At 42.9% G+C, this 21614-nt stretch overlaps 1 protein-coding gene across 6 annotated transcripts in view; it reads right to left on the bottom strand.

The window, feature by feature from the left end:
• The window catches only part of LRP1B (LDL receptor related protein 1B), a 2172167-nt gene that overhangs the window by 363073 nt on the left and 1787480 nt on the right, over positions 1 to 21614 (bottom strand). For 5 of the 6 annotated variants that reach the window (XM_073634235.1, XM_073634238.1, XM_073634239.1 and 2 more), the window contains exons 48-52: positions 21329 to 21442; positions 18606 to 18755; positions 16043 to 16165; positions 13855 to 13974; positions 12074 to 12202 (exon numbers count right to left, since the gene is read on the bottom strand). In XM_073634235.1, the coding sequence (XP_073490336.1) occupies positions 12074 to 12202; positions 13855 to 13974; positions 16043 to 16165; positions 18606 to 18755; positions 21329 to 21442 (636 nt within the window). The remainder of the gene's footprint in view (positions 1 to 12073; positions 12203 to 13854; positions 13975 to 16042; positions 16166 to 18605; positions 18756 to 21328; positions 21443 to 21614) is intronic. The other variant, XM_073634240.1, reaches the window with a different exon arrangement.

Here is a 21614-nt window from a genome sequence, read left to right as displayed (position 1 = left end):
AGTCATGCTCCCCCTGCTGCAGCATACTGCCAGGTTTGCTCCAGTGATGAGGAGGGAGGGGATGATGAGGTCACTGACTCAACGTGGGTGCCTGATAGGAGAGAGGAGGAGGAGGAGGAGGAGGAGGAGGAGGAGGAGGAGGAGGAGGAGGCGGCAGCACATCACCAACGAGGCAGGATGCCCTCCAGGGGCCAGCCTAAGGGCAGCACATTGACTGCATCACACCCCAAAGCTCCACATGTGCAGGGCGCTGCAGTCTCTGCGCGTTATTCAAAAAGTTCTTTGGTGTGGGCCTTTTTTGAGATGAGTGCATCAGATCGCACCGCTGCTATTTGCAACATATGTCTCAAGCGTATCTCGCGTGGCCAAAATATCTCCCGCTTGGGTACCACATGCTTGACCAGACATATGTTGACCTGCCATGCAGTTCGTTGGCAAGCGTATCTAAAAGACCCACACCAAAGAACAAAGAGGATCTCTCCTTGCTCCTCATCAGCTGAGATTTCCAACCCCACTAGACCTTCAGTCCTCTCTGAGACCTGCAGTGAGAGGAATGAAGGTGTAGAATTAGGTGTGTCACAGCCAAGTACTTGTGGGCAATCTGCTTTTGGTACACCGACGTCAGATTGTACCAGGCAAATTTCCCTGCCCCAGCTGCTGCACCGCCGAAAGAAGTTTGCTCCCAGCCATCCACATGCCCAGCGGTTGAATGCTAGCTTGGCAAAATTGCTAGCACTTCAACTGCTGCCTTTTCAGTTGGTAGACTCTGCCCCCTTCCGTGAGTTTGTGGAATGTGCGGTTCCTCAGTGGCAGGTACCCAAACGCCACTTTTTCTCACGGAAGGCGATTCCGGCTCTCTACCGGCATGTGGAAGGCAATGTCCATGCCTCGCTGGACAGGGCGGTCAGCGGTAAGGTGCATATTACCGCTGACTCATGGTCCAGCAGGCATGGACAGGGACGTTACCTAAGTTTCACGGCGCATTGGGTGACTCTGCTGGCAGCTGGGAAGGATGCAGGACAAGGTGCAGTAGTGTTGGAGGTTGTTCCGCCACCACGCCTCCAAAATGCTGATTGTGACACACCTCTCTCCTCCACCCCCTCCTCTTCTTCTTCCTCCATGGCCTCTTCCTCGGAACCAGCGGTGCTCCGTAGGCGTTCAAGGGGCTACGCAAGTACGCAGGCCAAAAGATGCCATGCGGTGCTTGAGCTGGTGTGCTTGGGGGACAGGAGCCACACTGGGGCAGAGGTTCTGTCAGCTCTGCAGGGGCAGGTTCAGAGGTGGTTGACGCCACGCCAACTTAAGGCAGGAATGGTGGTTTGCGACAATGGCACCAACCTCCTCTCTGCCCTCCGACAGGGACAAATGACCCATGTGCCCTGTTTGGCTCACGTCCTTAACTTGGTGGTGCAGCGGTTCTTGGGCAGGTACCCGGGCTTACAGGATGTCCTGAGGCAGGCCAGGAAAGTCTGTGTGCATTTCCGCCGGTCATATAATGCCAGTGCTCGGCTGACGGACCTCCAAAAGGAGTTTAACCTGCCCAAGAACCGCCTAATCTGTGACATGCCCACCAGGTGGAACTCAACGTTGGCCATGCTGCAGCGGCTGCACACGCAGCAGAGGGCCATCAATGAGTACCTGTGCGACTATGGCACCAGGACAGGGTCAGGGGAGCTTGGTTTTTTTTCCCCACGCCAGTGGGCCATGATCAGGGATGCATGCACTGTCCTGTCACCATTCGAGGAGGCCACGAGGATGGTGAGCAGTGACAGTGCATGCATCAGTGACACTGTCCCCCTTGTCCACCTGTTGGAGCACACGCTGCGTGGAATAATGGACAGGGCACTTGAGGCAGAACAGAGGCAGGAAGAGGAGGACTTCCTTAGCTCTCAAGGCCCCCTTTATCCAGACAGTGTTCCTGCGTGCCCGCCGATCACACAGGAAGAGGACGAGGAGGAAGAGGAGGAGGAGGAAGATTGTGTCAGTATGGAGGTGGAGCCTGGCACTCAGCATCAGCAGCAGTCTTTAAGGGATCAGTCCCAAGAAACACATGGACTTGTACGTGGCTGGGAGGAGGTGGCTGCGGACCATGTCGTTCTTAGTGACCCAGAGGACTCCGGACCGAATGCCTCAGCAAACCTACGCTGCATGGCCTCCCTGATCCTGCAAAGCCTGCGTAAGGATCCTCGTATTCGTGGTATCAAGGAGAAGGACCAATACTGGCTGGCAACCCTCCTTGATCCACGTTACAAGGGTAAGGTTGCGGACCTTATCTTGCCATCGCAGAGGGAGCAGAGGATGAAACATCTTCGGGAGGCCTTGCAGAAAGGTCTGTGCAACGCGTTCCCAGAGACTGGGAGGTTACAAACTCCTGTTTCTGGACAACGTGTTGCTGAGGCTTCGGTCAGTCAAAGAAGGAGCGGTGGAGAAGGTGGCCGTCTGAACGATGCGTTCAGACAATTTTTTGGTCCGCAGCCCCAAGGTATGATCGGTTCCAGCAACCATCGCCAGCGTCTGTTTTACATGGTGCAGGAATACCTAGGGGCAAGATCAGACTTGGACACCTTTCCCACCGAAAATCCTCTGGGTTACTGGGTCTTGAGGATAGATCACTGGCCAGAGCTTGCACAGTATGCAATTGAGCTACTGGCCTGTCCTGCATCCAGCGTTCTTTCGGAACGCACATTCAGTGCTGCTGGAGGCGTGGTAACCGATCACAGGGTGCGTCTGTCCACCGACTCGGTCGATCGGCTGACCTTCATAAAAATGAATGAGTCTTGGATCACCACCAGCTACCAAGCACCTGATGCTGATGTAACCGAATAATTTTTTTTGAAATCTCAGATCCCTTCAAAGACTGCCTATGCTGATGCTGAGTGACTATCCCTGAGTAATTATCCTCTTCCTCCTCAATCATCACGCTGATAGCTTGTAAGAACATTTTTGGTTCTGGGCGCCACCACCAGTGCCTAAGGCACAATTTTTCAGCCCCTGTTTAACAGGGGCGTGTAATTACAATTTTTGATGTAATACTTTGCAGCAGGGCTCGTTCCTGCATTCCAACTAGAGTGTCTGTGAGGGGTTGCAGTGTTGTGGCACCAGCACCAGTGCCTAGGGCCCAATTTTTCTGCCCCTGTCTAACAGGGGCGTGTAATTACAATTTTTGATGCAATACTTTGCAGCAGGGCTCGTTCCTGCGTTCCAACTAGAGTGTCTGTGAGGGGTTGCAGTGTTGTGGCACCAGCACCAGTGCCTAAGGCCCAATTTTTCTGCCCCTGTCTAACAGGGGCGTGTAATTACAATTTTTGATGCAATACTTTGCAGCAGGGCTCGTTCCTGCGTTCCAACTAGAGTGTCTGTGAGGGGTTGCAGTGTTGTGGCACCAGCACCAGTGCCTAAGGCCCAATTTTTCTGCCCCTGTCTAACAGGGGCGTGTAATTACAATTTTTGATGCAATACTTTGCAGCAGGGCTCGTTCCTGCGTTCCAACTAGAGTGTCTGTGAGGGGTTGCAGTGTTGTGGCACCAGCACCAGTGCCTAAGGCCCAATTTTTCTGCCCCTGTCTAACAGGGGCGTGTAATTACAATTTTTGAAGCAATAATTTGCAGCAGGGCTCGTTCCTGCGTTCCAACTAGAGTGTCTGTGAGGGGTTGCAGTGTTGTGGCACCAGCACCAGTGCCTAAGGCCTAATTTTTCAGCTCCTGTTCAACAGGGGCATGTAATTACAATTCTTGATCTAATATTTCACAGCAGGGCCCTGTGAGGGCTTACAGTGTTGTGGCCACAGCAACACCTAAGGCCCAAATTTCTGCTGAGTATATAGGGCAGGACCCTACTTTCAAACATCTAACTTACAAACGACTCCTACTTGCAAACGGAAGGAGACAACAGGAAGTGAGATGAAATCTACCCCTAGGAAGGGAAATTCTCTCCTGTAAGAGTTAATATGGGAAAACAATTTCTCCTTTCCACTGATGCTTTCCAATCCTTGTTCCACAAAAAAACCCAAATTTTCAAAAAACATTTTTCATTGGGACAAAAAAGTGAGGTGAAATCTTCTGAAGAGGAGGAAAGACAGCAAAACAAATGTCACAGGGGTGATAACCCTTCCCTATGTTTTCCAAAAAGCTTAGAAAAGATTTTTTGGCTGGAGCTAAACACGTTAAAAATGTTCAAAATTACAAACAGATTCTACTTAACAACAAACCTACAGTCCCTGTCTTGTTTGCACCGCCTGTATACTGCTGTTCAGAGTATATAGGGCCTGGTGGCCCCACACCTTTCCTTATTTTAATTTGGGTGCGGGGTTCCCCTTAATATCCATACAAGACCCAAAGGGCCTGGTAATGGACTGGGGGGTACCCATGCCGTTTGTCTCACTGATTTTCATCCATATTGCCATGACCCGACATGACATTAAACCCGCAAGCAGTTTTAAATGAGATTTTTTCCTTTAAAAATGACATTTGGTGCAGGGACTGTTCTAAACATGGGAAACACGCGTCACTTTACAGGCATACTATAGACACCCCCCAGGTACGATATTTAAAGGAATATTTCACTTTTTTTTTTTTACTTTAAGCATCATTAAAATCACTGCTCCCGAAAAAACGGCCGTTTTTAAAAGTTTTTTTTGCATTGATACATGTCCCCTGGGGTAGGACCCGGGTCCCCAAACCCTTTTTAGGACAATACCATGCAAATTAGCCTTTAAAATGAGCACTTTTGATTTCGAACGTTCGAGTCCCATAGACGTCAATGGGGTTCTAACGTTCGTGCGAACTTTCGGTCCGTTCGCGGGTTCTGGTGCGAACCGAACCGGGGGGTGTTCGGCTCATCCCTACTCATTAATACAGAAAATAGTTAATGCACTAAATCGGTAATAAGGGACTACTTGACTGTAAATATCACCAGCATGGTGTACCAGACAATATGCACGCCAACATTTTGCTAAGAAGATACATTAAAATTTTCAATTTGAATAACACACAAAATTAAAGTTTAGGTGTATAGTTATGTTGGTCCAGCTTGAACGAATGTAAGTATCTACACTATATTACCAAAAGTATTGTGACACCTGCCTTTACACACATATGAACGTTAATGGAATCCCGTTCTTAGTCCGTAGGGTTCTATATTGAGTTGGCCCATCCTTTACAGCTATAACAGCTTCAACTCTTCTGGGAAGGCTGTCCACAAGGTTTAGGAGTGTGTCTATGTGAATGTTTGACCATTCTTCTGGAAGCGCATTTGTGAGGTCAGGCACTGATGTTGGATGAGAAGGCCTGGCTCGCAGTCTCTGCTCAAATTCATCCCAAAGGTGTTCTATCGAGTTGAGGTTAGGACTCTGTGCAGGCCAGTCAAGTTCCTCCACCCCCAAACTCGCTCATCCATGACCTTGCTTTGTGCACTGGTCCAAATCATTTGGTGGAGGGAGGATTATGGTGTGGGGGGTTGTTTTTTAGAGGTTGGTCTTGGCCCCTTAGTTCCAGTGAAGGTAACTCTTAAGGCATCAGCATTCCAAGACATTGTGGACAATTTCATGCTCCCAACTTTGTGGGAACAGTTTGGGGACGGCCCCTTCCTGTTCCAACATGACTGTGCACCAGTGCACAAAGCAAGGTCCATAAAGATATGGATGAGCGAGTTTGGGGTGGAGGAACTTAACTGCCCTGATCTCAGCCCGATAGAACACCTTTGGGATGTATTAGAGTGAAGACTGCGAGCCAGGCCTTCTCGTCCAACATCAGTGCCTGACCTCACAAATACTCTTCTGGAAGAATGGTCAAACATTCCCATAGACACACTCCTAAACCTTGTGGACAGCCTTCCCAGAAGAGTTGAAGCTGTTATAGCTGCAAAGGGTGGGCCAACTCAATATTGATCCCTACGGACGAAGAGTAGGATGCCATTAAAGTTCATGTGCATGTAAAGGCAGGTGTCCCGATACTTTTGGTAATATAGTGTATATATCTATATATCTATATATATAGATATATACACTGTATAAATCTATCTATATCTATCTATTCTATCTATATCTATATCTATATATCTATATATCTATATATAGATAGATATAGATATATATCTATATCTATCTATATATATAGATATATACATTCTATCTATCTATCTATCTATCTATCTATCTATCTATCTATCTATCTATCTATCTATCTATCTATCTATCTATCTATCTATCTATCTATCTATCTATCTATCGATAGATATCTATATGTATATACTGTATATCTATCTATCTATATATAGATATACATAGATATATAGAGATATAGATAGATATCTATATATAGATATAGATATATATAGCTAACTATATATATTACATAATATGATGTATTACGTTTGGTTCACATCTATGCGGATGGCTGCGGGTGCCGGAACCACAGTGATTCCTGCACCCGCAACCACGCGCTGCTGTGAGAAAACGTGTAGGCTGCCATTCATTCTTAATGGTATCCAATGCATGTAAAAAAGCAGCATGTTTGTGGGTGCAGGAAATGCAGGGAAATCGCATGGTCAAAATTAAAATGGTCAAAATTTGTAGATGTATGCACCTTTTTTCTGCGGGAAATGCAGGCACAGCAGCCTCATTCAAATGAATAGGGCTGCTGTGCACGAGCCAACGCGGCCCGCACACACACGCATAGGTGTAAACCGAGCCTCAATGGTTATAGGGCTGCATTAACTTGTCTTTTCTATCAGCCTGGAGTTTGGCTATAATCTTCCTGGCAGAACACCACATTATGAAGGCCAGCTGTGGATAGGTCAGACCAACCTGACGTAATCCATGCACCTTTACATCATCTATAATCATTTTTTCTCCACATCTGCTCGTAGAATTTGATTATTTTCTATCGCCTCTCTGCAAAAGAATGGTTTAAATAAAACTAGACTGTGACTGCCAAGCCAGTTAGAAAGTGTAAGCACATAGCAAGCTGCTCATACGAGGGACATTCAGCCTGAGATTAATCTGCAGACGCGCACACGCGTTTCACATCTCAAGTCAAGTGTGTTTCATTTCATTATGGCAGCAGTGTGCAGGCGTGAAGGTGCTCCTGGATTACACATCCCCCTGAACAAAGTGCCATTTCACAGGCCGTCACTCAAACATGTGACAGACTGGGGACGGAGAAATGGCTGTACGAAGGCCGTGCGCGCCAGACAGGCTGGAGAACGCAGCGACTGCAAGAGTGTTGGCTTCTTGTTAAAAGGAAAGCTCAAATAAAAGCATCTACTTTGGTGACCTTTATCAATAAGTCCCATGAGGAAAATGCCATCTGAATATTTTAGGAGAAAAGAAATGAGCTGATACACGCATGGCGAAGGTTCCTTGATTTAACCACTTGTCTTTTTGGCAATTTAATTGAACACAAAAGTTAACATCTGCATTTTTTGCTAGAGAATTACTTTAACCCCCAAACAACGATATATTTTCTGAAAGTAGAGGTCCTGGAGAATAAAATGATGGGAGTTGCAATTTATAATATCACTCTATATTTGCGCAACTGTTCATCAAAAACATATGTTCTGTTCACCTCACAGTAAGAAGGGTCACTGGTTCGAATCCCAACCACGACACTACCTGCCTGGAGCTTGCATGTTCTCCCTGTGTCTGTGTGGGTTTCCTCCGGGTACTCCGGTTTCCTCCCACACTCCAAAGACATGCTGGTAGGTTAATTGGATCCTGTCTAAATTATCCCTAGTATGTATGAATGTGAGTTAGGGACCTTAGATTGTAAGCTCCTTGAGGGTAGGGACTGATGTGAATGTACAATGTATATGTAAAGCGCTGCGTAAATTGACGGCGCTATATAAGTACCTGAAATAAATAATATAAATAAAATCCTCCCGGAGTATAGTAACCAAAGGGAGACAAGGATGCCATATAGTGTAGTATTTTTAATAAAACCAAGCTTTATTAGTAATAGAAATTAGGTACTCACACAGTTTAAAAACAGAGGATGCAGTGTATCCAAACGAGTGGCGAACTCGCACACTGCTGACAGTGGAAGGTGTGCCTTTTCCCTACGCGTGGCGTCACGGGTCACGTGGCTTCATCAGATGACCTGATGAAGCCACATGACCCGTGACGCCACGCGTAGGGAAAAGGCGCACCCATGCTATCTAAATGCAAGAAATGATTCTATCACTGTTCGTCTCTTTTCACTGTTTGGCATGTCTTAAGAACTATTGGAGCTGCTAAACACTGCACAAGTCACCTTCTTGAACTGTGAAATACTTAGTGTGGCACAAGTCACCTTTCCTTATGCATTCTAACATTAAGTATTTAACGTTGGCATTGGACACCTTATTGCATATATTATGGATCCCCATGGACATTCACTGTAACCTTGCACGCTGATTTATTTCTTTGGTTATAATTATTGTTGAACATTTTTTCTTCACTGTGTGGCACGTTTGGACGATTATTGGAATCAGCTCATATTGCACTTGTCACTTTTGTATATGTTTTTTGTTGCTGCACAAATTATTTGATGTTATATCTAAGTGTGAGCACCCACTGAACGCATTGGCCACCTTATTGCACATATTACTTTATCATCACTGTATGTATCTGTCAGTACCCGCTGTAGGCATTGGACACCTTATGGTAGTGATTGCAGATCTCCACGGACATCTAGTGTAACTTTGTTTGTTATTTTTTTGGTTTTCTTGAGAATTTTCGCTTTGGCCTCAGAAGTTTACATATGTCACATATACATTTATGTTTGAGGTTGATTACCATTTTCTATCTACACAGGATTTATTTTATACACGCTTACTCACGCTGATTGCTTCCTTTATACAGCACTTTAGGTGTTTTATAGCACCGCTCGGCCTCATTATTCATTAGCACATTGTAGTTAGTTTTTCTATCACTGGAGTAAGGGACTGCTCATTGTTACCTAGGCACTGTGGGGTTTATGAGGATTAGCGCAGCACCACCTCCACTTAATATATCCCATTTGTTGTTAGGGTCAGGTTGGACCCTATTCGGTGCAAGCTGCTTCTCCTTTATCCTTTTATTTTAGTGTTACATGGTAGCGCAGGAATAAAATATATCTACTCATGCTCCCAATAGTTTCGGGATGGTCCCTTCCTGCTCCAACATGACTGCACACCAGTGCTCAAACAATGTCCATAAAGACATTGATGAGCGAGTTTGGGGTGGAGGAACTTGACTGTTCTGACCTCAGCCCAATAGAACACCTTTGGGATGAATTAGAGTGGAGACTGTGATCCAGGTCTTCTTGTCCAACATCAGTGCCTGACCTCACAAATGCTCTTCTGGAAGAATGATCAAACATTCCCATAGACACACTCCTAAACCTTGTGGACAGACTCCCCGGAAGAGTTGAAGCTGTTATAGCTGCATAGGGTGGGCCAACTCAATAATTAACCCTACAGACTAAGAATGGGCAGCAAACCCATTTGTTGCTCCTTCAGACTTCTCCCTCTCCGAATAACCGGTCCCCCAAAACCGCTGCCCGACCAGTCACAGATATCAGACATCATCATGTACCTATATTTTATGTGAGGACAGTGAGGGCCCTTCCACATCCTGGGAGCATCCAAGAGGAGAGAAAGGTGTCATTCGCCAGGGGAGCAGCTTATTTAAACCCTCCTAGACAAAGCATGGATTTAACTGCAAAGAAAAATTTGCACTTTCCCATTTACTTTAATAGTGTAGTGTTGATTACCATTCTGAGGCTGTATTTGACCTGCTTTGAGTTTCTTTGAAAACAGCAGATCCTATTGAGATCCATCGCAGGCAAAGCAGGTCAAATGCATTCTTAGCTGCAACATGCATTTCTAACACATGTAACTAAGCAATGCTACTAACCAGTACCAAACTAGTTTGTCAACAAACCCTATCTTAAAAAAATACTCTTGCAACTGCTCTAGCTTTAGCACCCCTAGGAGTCTTAGGGGTTGGTTTACTAAAGGCAAATAGACTATGCAAGTACAGTTGCTCCATAGCTTAGCAAATGTGGTGAAGTTCTACTTAATTTTTATTGCTTGTGATTGGGTATTCATTGTAAAATGAAGCTTTGCCTCATTTACTCAATTCTGGAGCAACTGCACTTCCACAGTGTAACTGCACTTGCAAAACTGTGCAATCATTTTGCCTTTAAAGGAGAAGTTTGGAGTTGCTGACAAAATAAAAATCCATACTCGCCTCCATGCTGCAGCATCAGTGGGATGCTGCAGCTGTCCTCCACCAGCTCTAAGCGCGAGAACTGAGCAGTCACATGGCTGCTGATCACTCACTTTTTGGTAAGTTCTGAGCAATGGCAGCAGGAGTAACCTACACACAGGATTCATAGAATATGTCAACTATTGATGATATGTATATATATATATATATATATATATATATATATATATATATATATATATATATATATATATATCTTCTGCATATCTGTAATAGACCTTTATGGTCCTTATAAAAAAATGACATATCTTATGTTGATTGAATACACTTAATGCTTTTTTCTCTGCCTATTTATAGTGATATTGTACACAAGGTTTATAATAAGCTCCTGAGGTAGCCGCGCTGATGGCAAAACATATAGAGCTGAAAATATCATGTAGTACGATCGTATGCATTTTCATATGTTGATTTTATCATTCTTTTTAATGTTTATTTAATAAAATCTTGTAAATTTTGATTTTGTTTCAATTGATAAATTTGGCACCTTAAAACTCCCATTTTCGCAATTTGTTACTAATGTTTCTATTATGGGGAGGTGGTGCCTTCTAATGAGACCCCCCCCCAACCTTGGATAAAAAACGCGTTATTCCTTATTGATGAGACTTTGTCTTCAAGTTGCATTAGGATTTTGACCTGTGGGCGCTTGAAAACACAATGAGAAAAACTCATTATATCAGATGTTTCTGTTTACATAAAATCCTTTCATAATGCTCTTAGTTTTATTCATCCACTAATATTTCTACCTGTGTGGGGTCTTCCCGGGCATTGCTCCCTTGGATGGGACTTACCCCTTGGTTGTACTTCCCCATTGGGGCCCTGGTTTACTCTTCTTCTTTTTATTGGTGCATACTCAGAAAAATAGTTATATATCATACATAATGTATGGATTGTAAGCCTTTTTTTTTTTTGTAACTGGGTCTCTTTTGTGAGTAAAGAAATACATTTTTCATGTAAACTGAAATCTTTTATCCAATATAGAATAGTAAACTTTAAATGAGAGATTTTGTTGATGTACAATAAACTTTATTATTAAAACTATAAGCTTGTGTTGTGCCTTTAAAGTCCTGCCATGTCAAACAATTTCTAGTTTCCCAGTTCTAAACAGGGATGTGGCACTTATAGGCCAACTTGGAATTTTATGCTGAACAGACAGCTGTGACGGTGAGTCCCACCACTCTCTACTCTGCCCCTCTCATGATCACTGGATTGCAAGGCTGAGGAGAGGTGAGGGCGGGCACATTGGCTTTGGCTCTCGGCCGAGCACTGTAGGCAGAAGCCAGCTGTCAATAAGGCAGCTGGGTGGATCCCGGAAATATGGCCTTGATCCTTCCAGAGCCTGGTAGAGCTCTATGATGGCTTTAGCCCGCTGTTGGTCCTAACCTGCCCATTCCCCATACTTGCCATGTCCCGCTACCCCAGAATTAATTTTACATATAACATAAGATTGATCAATATCTTAAACAAAAAGGTCCTTCAGAAATTAAGGTCTAATTTTAGCTGTGAAAACACCTAAGTATCAGCATTTAAGACATTCCTCTTTTACCATCAATTAAACATCAAGGACATTCTATTACGAATACTGTCTATGGCATTAAACAGCATCTCTTCTTCTACAATTATCTCTCTGATCTCTTGTCACGCAGGTTAACAATACAAGTTCCCTTTCTTAAAAGATAAAAGACACCTCCATCAGATTTATGTGATCTGGTCCCTGACATGACTTTAATACACTAGACTACCATTCAATTATGGTTATTACAGCTTAATGTAAAAAGAACTTATGTCATAAGATCTAATACTCAGTTCACATCCCAAGACATTACTTACCGCAGCCTGCAGTGGACAATTCATCACTGCCATTTGGACAATCTCTTTCACCATCACAAAGCCAATGAAGAGGAACACAGGCATGAGATCCGGGGCAGCTGAACATGTCACTAGCGCATGTCACAGATCCTAATATGACAAAAATAAAAAATGGCACCAGTAAAGGATAAGACATGGAAGCTCTAAGAACTTAGTTATTTATTTATTTTTTAATCTAAACTTTTTTGCACACACTCTTGTTACTCCCAATGAAATGCCAATAAAACCTTTTTTATAGCCCAAACTTTTTTTTTTTAATGGATGTTAGGCTCCCTGTGAGATTTATATTGTCTATGTCCCTGTTAGGCAGAGGGGGCGGGCGAGATGGGGATTACTTCCTGTCACATTGAGATATTAGGAGGTGACAAATATCTGCAAAGTAAGCGGAAATCCAACTGTTACTCTCAGAGTTCTTGACAGAACTTTTGGATTTCCTAGCAGGACTTCCAATGATACCATTGAACTCCCATTGGTACTTATAGTATCCCTGCAAATTACCTCCAATGGTACTCACAGAATCCTTGCCAGAACTTCCAATGGTACTCCCAGAATCCCTGGCAGGACCTCCAATGCTTCTCACAGAATCCTTGCCAAGACTTACTATAGTACTTGCAGAATCCCTGCCAGGACTTCCCTTGGTACTCCCAGAGTCCCTGTCAGGACATCCAATGGTACTCACAGAATCCTTGTCAAGACTTCCATTCTTACATTAAGAATCCCTGCCAGGACTTCCAGAGTTCCCTAGGCAGTTATAAAGACAGAAGGTTTTTTAACTTAATGCATTCTATGCATTAAGATAAAAAACCTTTTGTGTGTAGCAGCCCCCCAGCACCCCCCTATTTACTTACCTGAGCCCCATCTTTCTTCAGTGATGTCCACAAATGTCTAAGCTGTCCGAGACACTCCTCTTGATTGGCACAGCATCGGTGCCATTGGCTCCCGTGGCTGTCAATCAAAGTCAGTCAGCCAATCAGGGGAGAGGGGGGGCAGGGCCGGGTCAGGGCTCTGTGTCTGAATGGACACACGGAGCTGTGACTCGGCTCTAGTGCCCCCATAGGAAGCTGCTGACTGTGGGGGCACTCAATAGGAGGAAGGGGCCAGGAGCAGCAAAGAGGGACCCGAGAAGAGGAGGAACCGGGCTGCTCTGTGCAAAACCAACTATATAGAGAAGGTAAGTATAACATGTTTGTTATTTATTTATTTTTTAAACGAGACTGTACAATCACTTTGAGCTCAAGACTTTAAAATAGCTAGTGCTGGAAAGATCTATAATACTTACCTATGAGATCGCCTGATCATTGCCAATCTGGATTGGCTACACTCTTAATTGCCGTCTGCCTCTGATCCCTGCCTGGATCTGAGTACATTTTTGTTTGTTGCCCAACAATATCCCTGCCTGGACTTGACTTCTTACTTGCTTTCCACCTGCCTTGATTCCTGACTGGACCTGACTATTGTTCTGCCTGATGCCTAGTGTACAATGTCAACATCAGAGCCCCCTGCACATCAGATTTGCACTTTAACATCAGAAGATCCCATCACATCAGAGCCCCCCTTTACATCAGAAGCCCCCATTATACCAACGTTGCTGCGGGCCAAGGAAAACCTGGTAGAGGGCCAGATGTGGGCTCCTGTTCTAGACTCAATGGTTGTATAAGACAGTGTAGAACTAGAGACAGTTGACATAATGAGGGACAAGTTCATTTCATACTTGAAGATAAAATACTGACAAATATACATACCGCAAACGGCATCACTTTCATCAGAGCCATCGCCGCAATCATTCTCTCCATCGCACATCCACTGTTTGGATATACACATGTTTTTAGAGCAGGCAAACTGACTCCAGGAACAGGAGGTACCTAATCGGAAACATTTACCATTTAATTTCTGTCAATATAGGGTGACACCATGCTCGTTAATATAATCACTCTACTCCAAATCAAATAATTGAGAACAACCTTCATCTTAGAATGCTTTCACCTTTTCATCATGCTCTCAATTTCTAAATGAATATTCTCTGCAGTAATATATGAGTCAGTGGAAAAAGATTCACCATGAACACAGCTCAAGCCATTTTTCCAGGTAAGGCTTCTAGAAACATGGCAGACATTGGGGGGGGATTCCCGGGTTACAAATAGTGCATGCATATTTGAACAATATTGGGGTTGATTTACTAAAGGAGTAGAGTGTGAGTATTTTGCAAAGTGAACTACCACTTAGCTTAGTAAATGAGGTAAAACTAAGTAAAGAATACCCAATAATGTGCAACAGAATATTTGCTCACACATGATTGGATGAATAAAATCGTTATGGCTTCACCGTTTCCACTAAGCTAAGTGAAAATTCACTTTGTACAGTAAAAATAAATGTAACAAAGTAAACAACACTAAACGATTGTGTTGCCACAATGTACAAGTGTGAATGGGCTCTCAGGATAATTCCTAGGAGTGTAACTACGGGTGTTGCAATTGCGACCTAGACCCATGCTCCAGGGGGCCCGTGCCGCTCCCCTGTACACCTGGGCATGAGGGATGGTGGGGGCGGCATACAGATGAACCGAAGCCCTCCATTTTCCTCCTGCATCCACTGAATGCCTGCAGGAGGGAGAAGAGATGAAGCCGGCTTCTCTTCTTGTCCTTCCTGCAGACATTGAGTGGATGCAGGAGAGAAAATGGAGGGGATTGGTTCATCTATATGCTGCCCCTCCTATGCAGCTACATTTTCTTTCTGCTCCTCTCGGGCCCCTGTGTGCTCCCCTGGTCTCCCTTATCCCACCTCCGCAGATCTTCCGGCTTCCCCCCTCCCCTCTCCTGCTGGCTTCTGTGGGGGAGGTGTCAGGATGGAGAACGGGCATGGGGCTGGTGAATATGTTTTTAACCAGCCACTTCCTTTTCTGAATGGACAGAGTCAGTGATCGGTACTGATCACTCACTGTGTTCAATTATAACTGAAGCATAGTAAGCTGTGTTTGTGAATGAATGGGAAGCTTTGTACAGAGCTATTCCTGTTCATTCATTCTGTGCAGTTAAGGTTACAGAGATGAAGATTGAGGGCTATGTCCTCAATCTCCCTTCTCTGTCTCAAACGTAAAACATCAGAGGTCTGTTTAGACCACTGATATTTCACTAAAGCCCCCCCAATGGGGCTCCTAAAACAAAAAAAATTTAAATAATAATAAAAAATAAATTGTAAAAAAATAAAAAATAACATAAAGTGGTAAAAAATAATACAAAAGTAAAATACAAAAAATTATAAAAATAAATAACTACTGGCACCAGTGGTGAAACTACCAGGATTGCAAAGGCCACACTCATGACTGGACCCTGGCATAAGGGGTTTCCTGTGTTACAACACTTTGTTCGATGGTAGTACCCCTTTGATTATAAAGTTAAGGAGAGATAATGTTAAACTCTGCAGGATGGCAAATGTGTAATATAAAATACACTGTATATAAGGCCTCCTGCACTCTGTACTGATGCATGGGCATCAGACATTCCTGGCAGAAAAATGTGAGGATGGGCTGTATATCACTTGCGCATATTTGCGAGTATTTGAGATAATGCAGATAATGCACATACAAGCAGGAAGTGTGGCATTTGCACGTATTTGCAAGTACACATGCACAAAAATACAGACTGGCTACTCAGGTTACTGTTTTTAAAAAAATGTATTTACTGATCAATACACAGAGCTTGTTTACGCACCTGTGTGTAGAGGTATATTGAAAGCAATGGGCTGCATTTTATATCAGATAAAAAAAAAAGAAGCTGTATGCAGCAGTGTGCAAGAGACCTTAAGCAAAAGGTCATGTATGTTTGCATGGTTGCATGCACATGCTTTTTTTAACTCTCAACTTCAACAGGTTAAATTACAAAATAAAATAGGATACTTTACTTTTTGCCATAAACAGCACAAAAGCAATCTCACCGCAGTGTATCTCATCTGTACCATCTTCACAGTCCTTCTGACCGTCACAAACCCATGTATTCAAGATGCACCTCCCACTGCGACACGCAAAGTAATTCTCTTCACATTGGAGTTTGCCTTTTGCTACAAAAGAAAAAAAAATCTTTACAAAAATCTTTACAAAACCTTCGCAAACACAAAACTATTTTGTTATTTTTCATTTATACCCTTATTTAATAGTTATGCTTCACAATAAGTAAGACATGTGAACAAATAACTAATTATTGCTTCCTTGCCATGAATAAAATGCTGCCAATACAGATCAGTTTGTTTATTTTTGTGTTGAGATCTCATTTCTGTAAGGTCTCATTGTTGTACGGTGTGCTTTTTTCATCATAAATTACAAATATTGGCTTTTTGTGCATAATTTAGTATTAGGGGTTAGGCTAAGGGTAAAGTGAGGGCTACAGACAAATGCCCCAAACACACGGTCGGACATTGATCGGACATTCCGACAACAAAATCCTAGGATTTTTTCCGACGGATGTTGGTTCAAACTTGTCTTGCATACACACGGTCACACAAATTTGTCTGAAAATCCAATCATTTTGAAAGCGGTGATGTAAAACACGTACGTCGGCACTATAAACGGGGCAGTAGCCAATAGCTTTCATCTCTTTATTTATTCTGAGCATGCGTGGCACTTTGTGCGTCGGATTTGTCTACACACGATCGGAAATTCCGACAACGGATTTTGTTGTCGGAAAATTTTATAGCAAGCTCTCAAACTATGTGTGTCGGAAAATCCGATGGAAAATGTGTGATGGAGCCCACACACGGTCGGAATTTCCGACAACAAGGTCCTATCACACATTTTCCGTCGGAAAATCCGACCGTGTGTACGGGGCATTAGGACATAACTAAACCCAAAAACAAAAACATAATATATTACATCAGCCCTTAGATGTGGCAGCCACATTAGTTTTCTTCTTTAGGATTTTTTTCTATATATTATCACCTGATAATTCTGCGAGTAGCACATTCCCTGTCCTAGGGTAGTTATGCTCACTCACTCCACTGTATATATATGGAAGGAGTCGTGGTTGTCACCCAGGCTGGTCTTCAAACCTGTATTCCTCTCTTTATCTCAATTACATGGGGGTTGAGGAGTTTAGTAATTTGCAGAGTAATAATTTTTATTTCAGTTTATTGAACATAAAGGCTCTGTTCACACTATGCATACTTGCGTTTCTGCTCATGATTTTGTGGATTCTCATGTGGAAATGTGTGTCGTGCTTGAGGCAGCCCATTCAACTGAATGGGCTGCCCTATGCATGATTGTCGCTCCAAAGAAGCTCAGTGACCAAATTTTGTCCCCGAGCCAGGAACGATTTTACGCTTGCGTTTTGCCATGATTCTCACACATTTAGTGATCACTGTAAAATCACACTGCGTTTGGAGTTCTAGTCAAGATAAATGGCACTCAAATGAATGTTGCATGTTTTGCTGTGATTTGGATTCTGCCCATCATTCCAAATCACCTATATCTGAACGGGACCTAAGTGAGAAGTACACTGCATTTGTAGTAAGACCAACATGTATTTTCTGTACTTGCTACAGGTGTCCTTACTTGGAAGAAATTAGGCTACATGCAAACGGGTGCATTTGCCCATGCAGCATAAAGACACTGCATATCTCTGGTGTCCCAAAAGTCCTAGAGCTGTGTACAACCACTCATAGACATGAAAGGATAAAGTAGTGCACGCGCACAGATGTAATGCACTGAACGTACTTAAAGAAGCATTAATGTAGCCACAACATCTAAGGACTGGTTGGCTGCAATATTTTTGTAACTGGGGTTAGATATCCTTTAAGGATAAGAGCAAAAAACTGGCTAAAATGTGCAATCAAGGCACTTTTGAGATAAAGTGGGCAATTTTCTTGATTTTAGGGTGAGGTGTCATTGATGCTCTTCTATTTCACTCCCAGTGGCCAAATGAAAGGAAGGTATGAGCAAATAGGGAAGGAGGCAGTTAAGAGAAAATGTTTATTTGATCCACCTCATGGTTCTATTGGGAGTAGGTTTGAGATCATGGGCATTGGACACTAAACAATAGCTTATTGGCAGCACCAAAAGCTTACCGTTGAGAACTAACGATGTTGGACTTGTAGCTCCAAAAACTCACAGGCTCCTCAGCTCTTCAATTTGACCTAAAGACTAGACGCACACTGTACCCTTCTCCTACCAGGAGCATTGTGTGTGTTTCACATGTCCAATTTTTACGTGTTGCTGTAAAATATTCTCATATATAGGATCTTCCTTGGAAATAAAAATGTGAGCCTAATGCTAAATAGCATGCATTCTATTCCCAGGTATTGTAAGTTTATTAATTTCCATTACCATGACAAAAAAATGTTGCAGAAATGGAGAAAACAATTACAACAATTTTATTTTCTCTGACTATGGCAGCCATCCATGCAATGTCTGTTAATTCTGTAACCAGCTCCATCCAGCAAGTTTATGGCTCTCCAATATTATGACATTACAGAGCAGACATCAGGAGAGACACGCTCTGGAAATTACCTGGGCATTTTAATTCATCTGAATAGTCCCCACAGTCGTTTGAGCCATCACATATCCATTCTGGCAGGATGCACAGCGAGGTGGAATTGCAGGGTATAAATCCGCTCTTTTTCACTCCAAGCTTATAATAATGAGCACAGTCTGTATTGTCTGCACATGAACAAAAACATATTTACCTTTATTTAAAAGACTCACTTTAATTTAAAGTATACTGGTTACATACATAATGCAGGGGCCATTTATGGGCTGAAAAATATCCAACCTATTGACTTGCTAGAATCCCCTGACATAATCAAGACATGGAAATACAAAAAGAAGCGCCACACCAAAACCGAACAAAGAGTCCAAGATCATTTTATTTGTTGATCAAAAAGTCATATAAAAATAGCCAACACATTTAAAGCGGGAGTAAACTCCCATGGATGATTTTTACCTATAGGTAAGCCTATAATACAGCTTACCTATAGGTACAGTAATTATTTCCTAAACGTGCGCCGTTTAGGAGATATTTACTTGTGAAGCTGCCGGTGGCATCACCACGCATGCACTCTGAAGGAGCAGCATTTCCGCACCGTTCCTTCAGAGCTCTGTGCCGTGAACAGCAACTCCTGCGTGCATGCATGGGAGTAACATCTTTGCGGCTTGTCCAATGAAAGGACTGGAGCCCACCAACCCGGAAAGGAAGACCAGATGAAGATGGAATCCCTGTCAGCAGTGACACCACGCCACTGAAGGGCTTAGTTTTAAGGTAAGTTTCACATAATATGCTAGTATGTGTTGTATACTAGCACGTTATAACTTTGCCTTGCAGGTTTCAAGGAAACAAAACAAAAAAACGATCGTTTTTCTACCGCTTTAAGGGGCAACACTCTTCCTCCATTGCTGCTTAGCAACTGCTATCAGATTGTTCCTCCATGTAGAGAGTTCAATGCTGGTTCTAATATAGATCTGTAAAGTCACTGTTTTTTTCTGAGTTTATCCAAGTTGTATCCTGTGTTGAGCCCTGATGAAGGGGAAGTGGTGTTGGTCCTGAAATGTGTTGGCTGTTTTTATATGACTTTTTTTACCAACAGTTAAAATGGTCTTGGACTTTTTTATTTGTTTTTGGTATGACGCTCTCTTCTGCATTTCTATGGTTTGAGCTAGTGTTGGGTCCCCATCAAGGGAAGCCTTGCTGTGTGGGAGCCACTACATCAGAGCTATTGAGCTTGTTTGAAGTTTTCCTTCATTTGAGTACACTTGCAAGTCTAAACGTTCTCAGCACTGTTTTGAACATATTTTGATAATGGAGCCATGGGTTGCCCACATTGCTAATTGCCTGTTTTATTTGGTTTCAGTAAAAGGTAGTATACAATGTAAATTGTGGGTGTAAAAATACAGATTTATAGCTTTCTGCTTTGCAGTACTGGGGACCCCAGATCATACCCAGACTGCTTGTGTTGCTGAAAAACCAAAGGCTTTCAAATTTTGCACAACAGAATTGTTTTCCTAGACAATCCTCTTATTCACATATTTGTATATCATCTGCAGGTGTTAATACCCACTCCTGATTTTTATTTTCTATGATATTTTTCTTTACTATTTTCCTTTTTCAATATTTTACATATGCACTGTTTGTGTTATTATTATTTTTTCTCCTGATAAAAAAAAGGAATGTTTTAGCACTGGAACACATTGATCTTTGGTGTGGTGCTCTTGTTTTTTTCCCTATGCCTTCCTGTATCCAACAGTGATGTAAGTAGGAATTCTTCCCCTCTGACTTTGATCACTGAAACCCCCTATTTCCTTCTACTTTGATATTGTGATCTGGATATTTTTTTTGTTTTGCAAAGGGAGCTTGTGGACACAATGATATTAACAGGGAGCATTTTGTTTCTGTCAATATTTTAGCTGCATATCACCTTGCATGCATTGCCTCAATAGGAGATCACTAATTACATGATTTCTGAAATATTACAGAAGGAAGTTGGAGCAACTAAAGCAAACTCTCCTGCAACTAAAATGCTGGCAATAGGAAAAAAACATTATGTCAAAAAGAGTGGAAGACTGGGCAAATGCCCCCCATCAGTACTCATAAGATATGTCATGATGGTGGCTCTGAGTGGAGATAATTCACCATTCAGATATTGATCGAATGGGGAAATTAAGTCAGTGACACAGGCTAGGTACACGCTATACCTACTGGCTCCCCATTTAGACCTGCAACTACAGCCTCTGGCACTGGGAAGTCTTCCAGCACCAATTTCCACTGAAATTGTGAAATGTCACATGACCAAATGCTAAGAGCCACAAAGGAGGCTGATACTAGATGTGGAAAGGTGTGCCACAATAAACCTTGTACTATAAAACATCTAGCTAGCATAGTACATTTTCTTTAAACCACAGAAATCTGTCCCTCTCTTGAAAAGGCTAGTGGCTTGTGTTTGCCCTTTCCTTCAAGGCCAAAGAGTTCCAGACCTCCCTGGTTGAAGAACATGCTATCTGAATGCATATTTCTGCAGCTCAAGGATCAAGGTTCCAGTTTCGGCATCACTGAAGCTATAGAAGAATGACAATTTTGTGGACACAAAAAAAGGCAGACAAGGAATCCTACCAGAAGTATAAGGCAGGTCGATAATTGTATGTCTGAAGACCCACATCATCTGAGTAACAATGTACAACAGTTTACCAACTATCCATGCAGGCACAACCCAAGTATGAACATTTTCAACTGAGTCTCTTACTGCAGTTCTTTTCATCAGAAGCATCTGAGCAGTCAATCATCTGGTTACACTGGGCGGACTTTGTGATGCAGCTCCCATCTGTACAGCGAAACTCCGTGGACGCACACGTAGAAACTGGACAAACGTTTAAAAGGAAAATGGAACAACATATAAATACAAGTGCACATGGATTGAAAGTGTATCTACGACCTTTTGGATAGAGTAAAGAAGTGTTAGAACCCTTGCCAGGTTGCTATTCCTTTAGAATTGTTTGGTTTGGCTTAAAGCTAAACATTAGTCAAACTGG

Source organism: Aquarana catesbeiana, linkage group LG06 (assembly GCF_042186555.1).
Source record: "Aquarana catesbeiana isolate 2022-GZ linkage group LG06, ASM4218655v1, whole genome shotgun sequence".
In the NCBI taxonomy this organism is placed as follows: domain Eukaryota; kingdom Metazoa; phylum Chordata; class Amphibia; order Anura; family Ranidae; genus Aquarana; species Aquarana catesbeiana.
The sequence above is the reverse complement of the archived record's forward strand: the minus strand, read 5'-3'. Positions and strand labels throughout refer to the sequence as shown.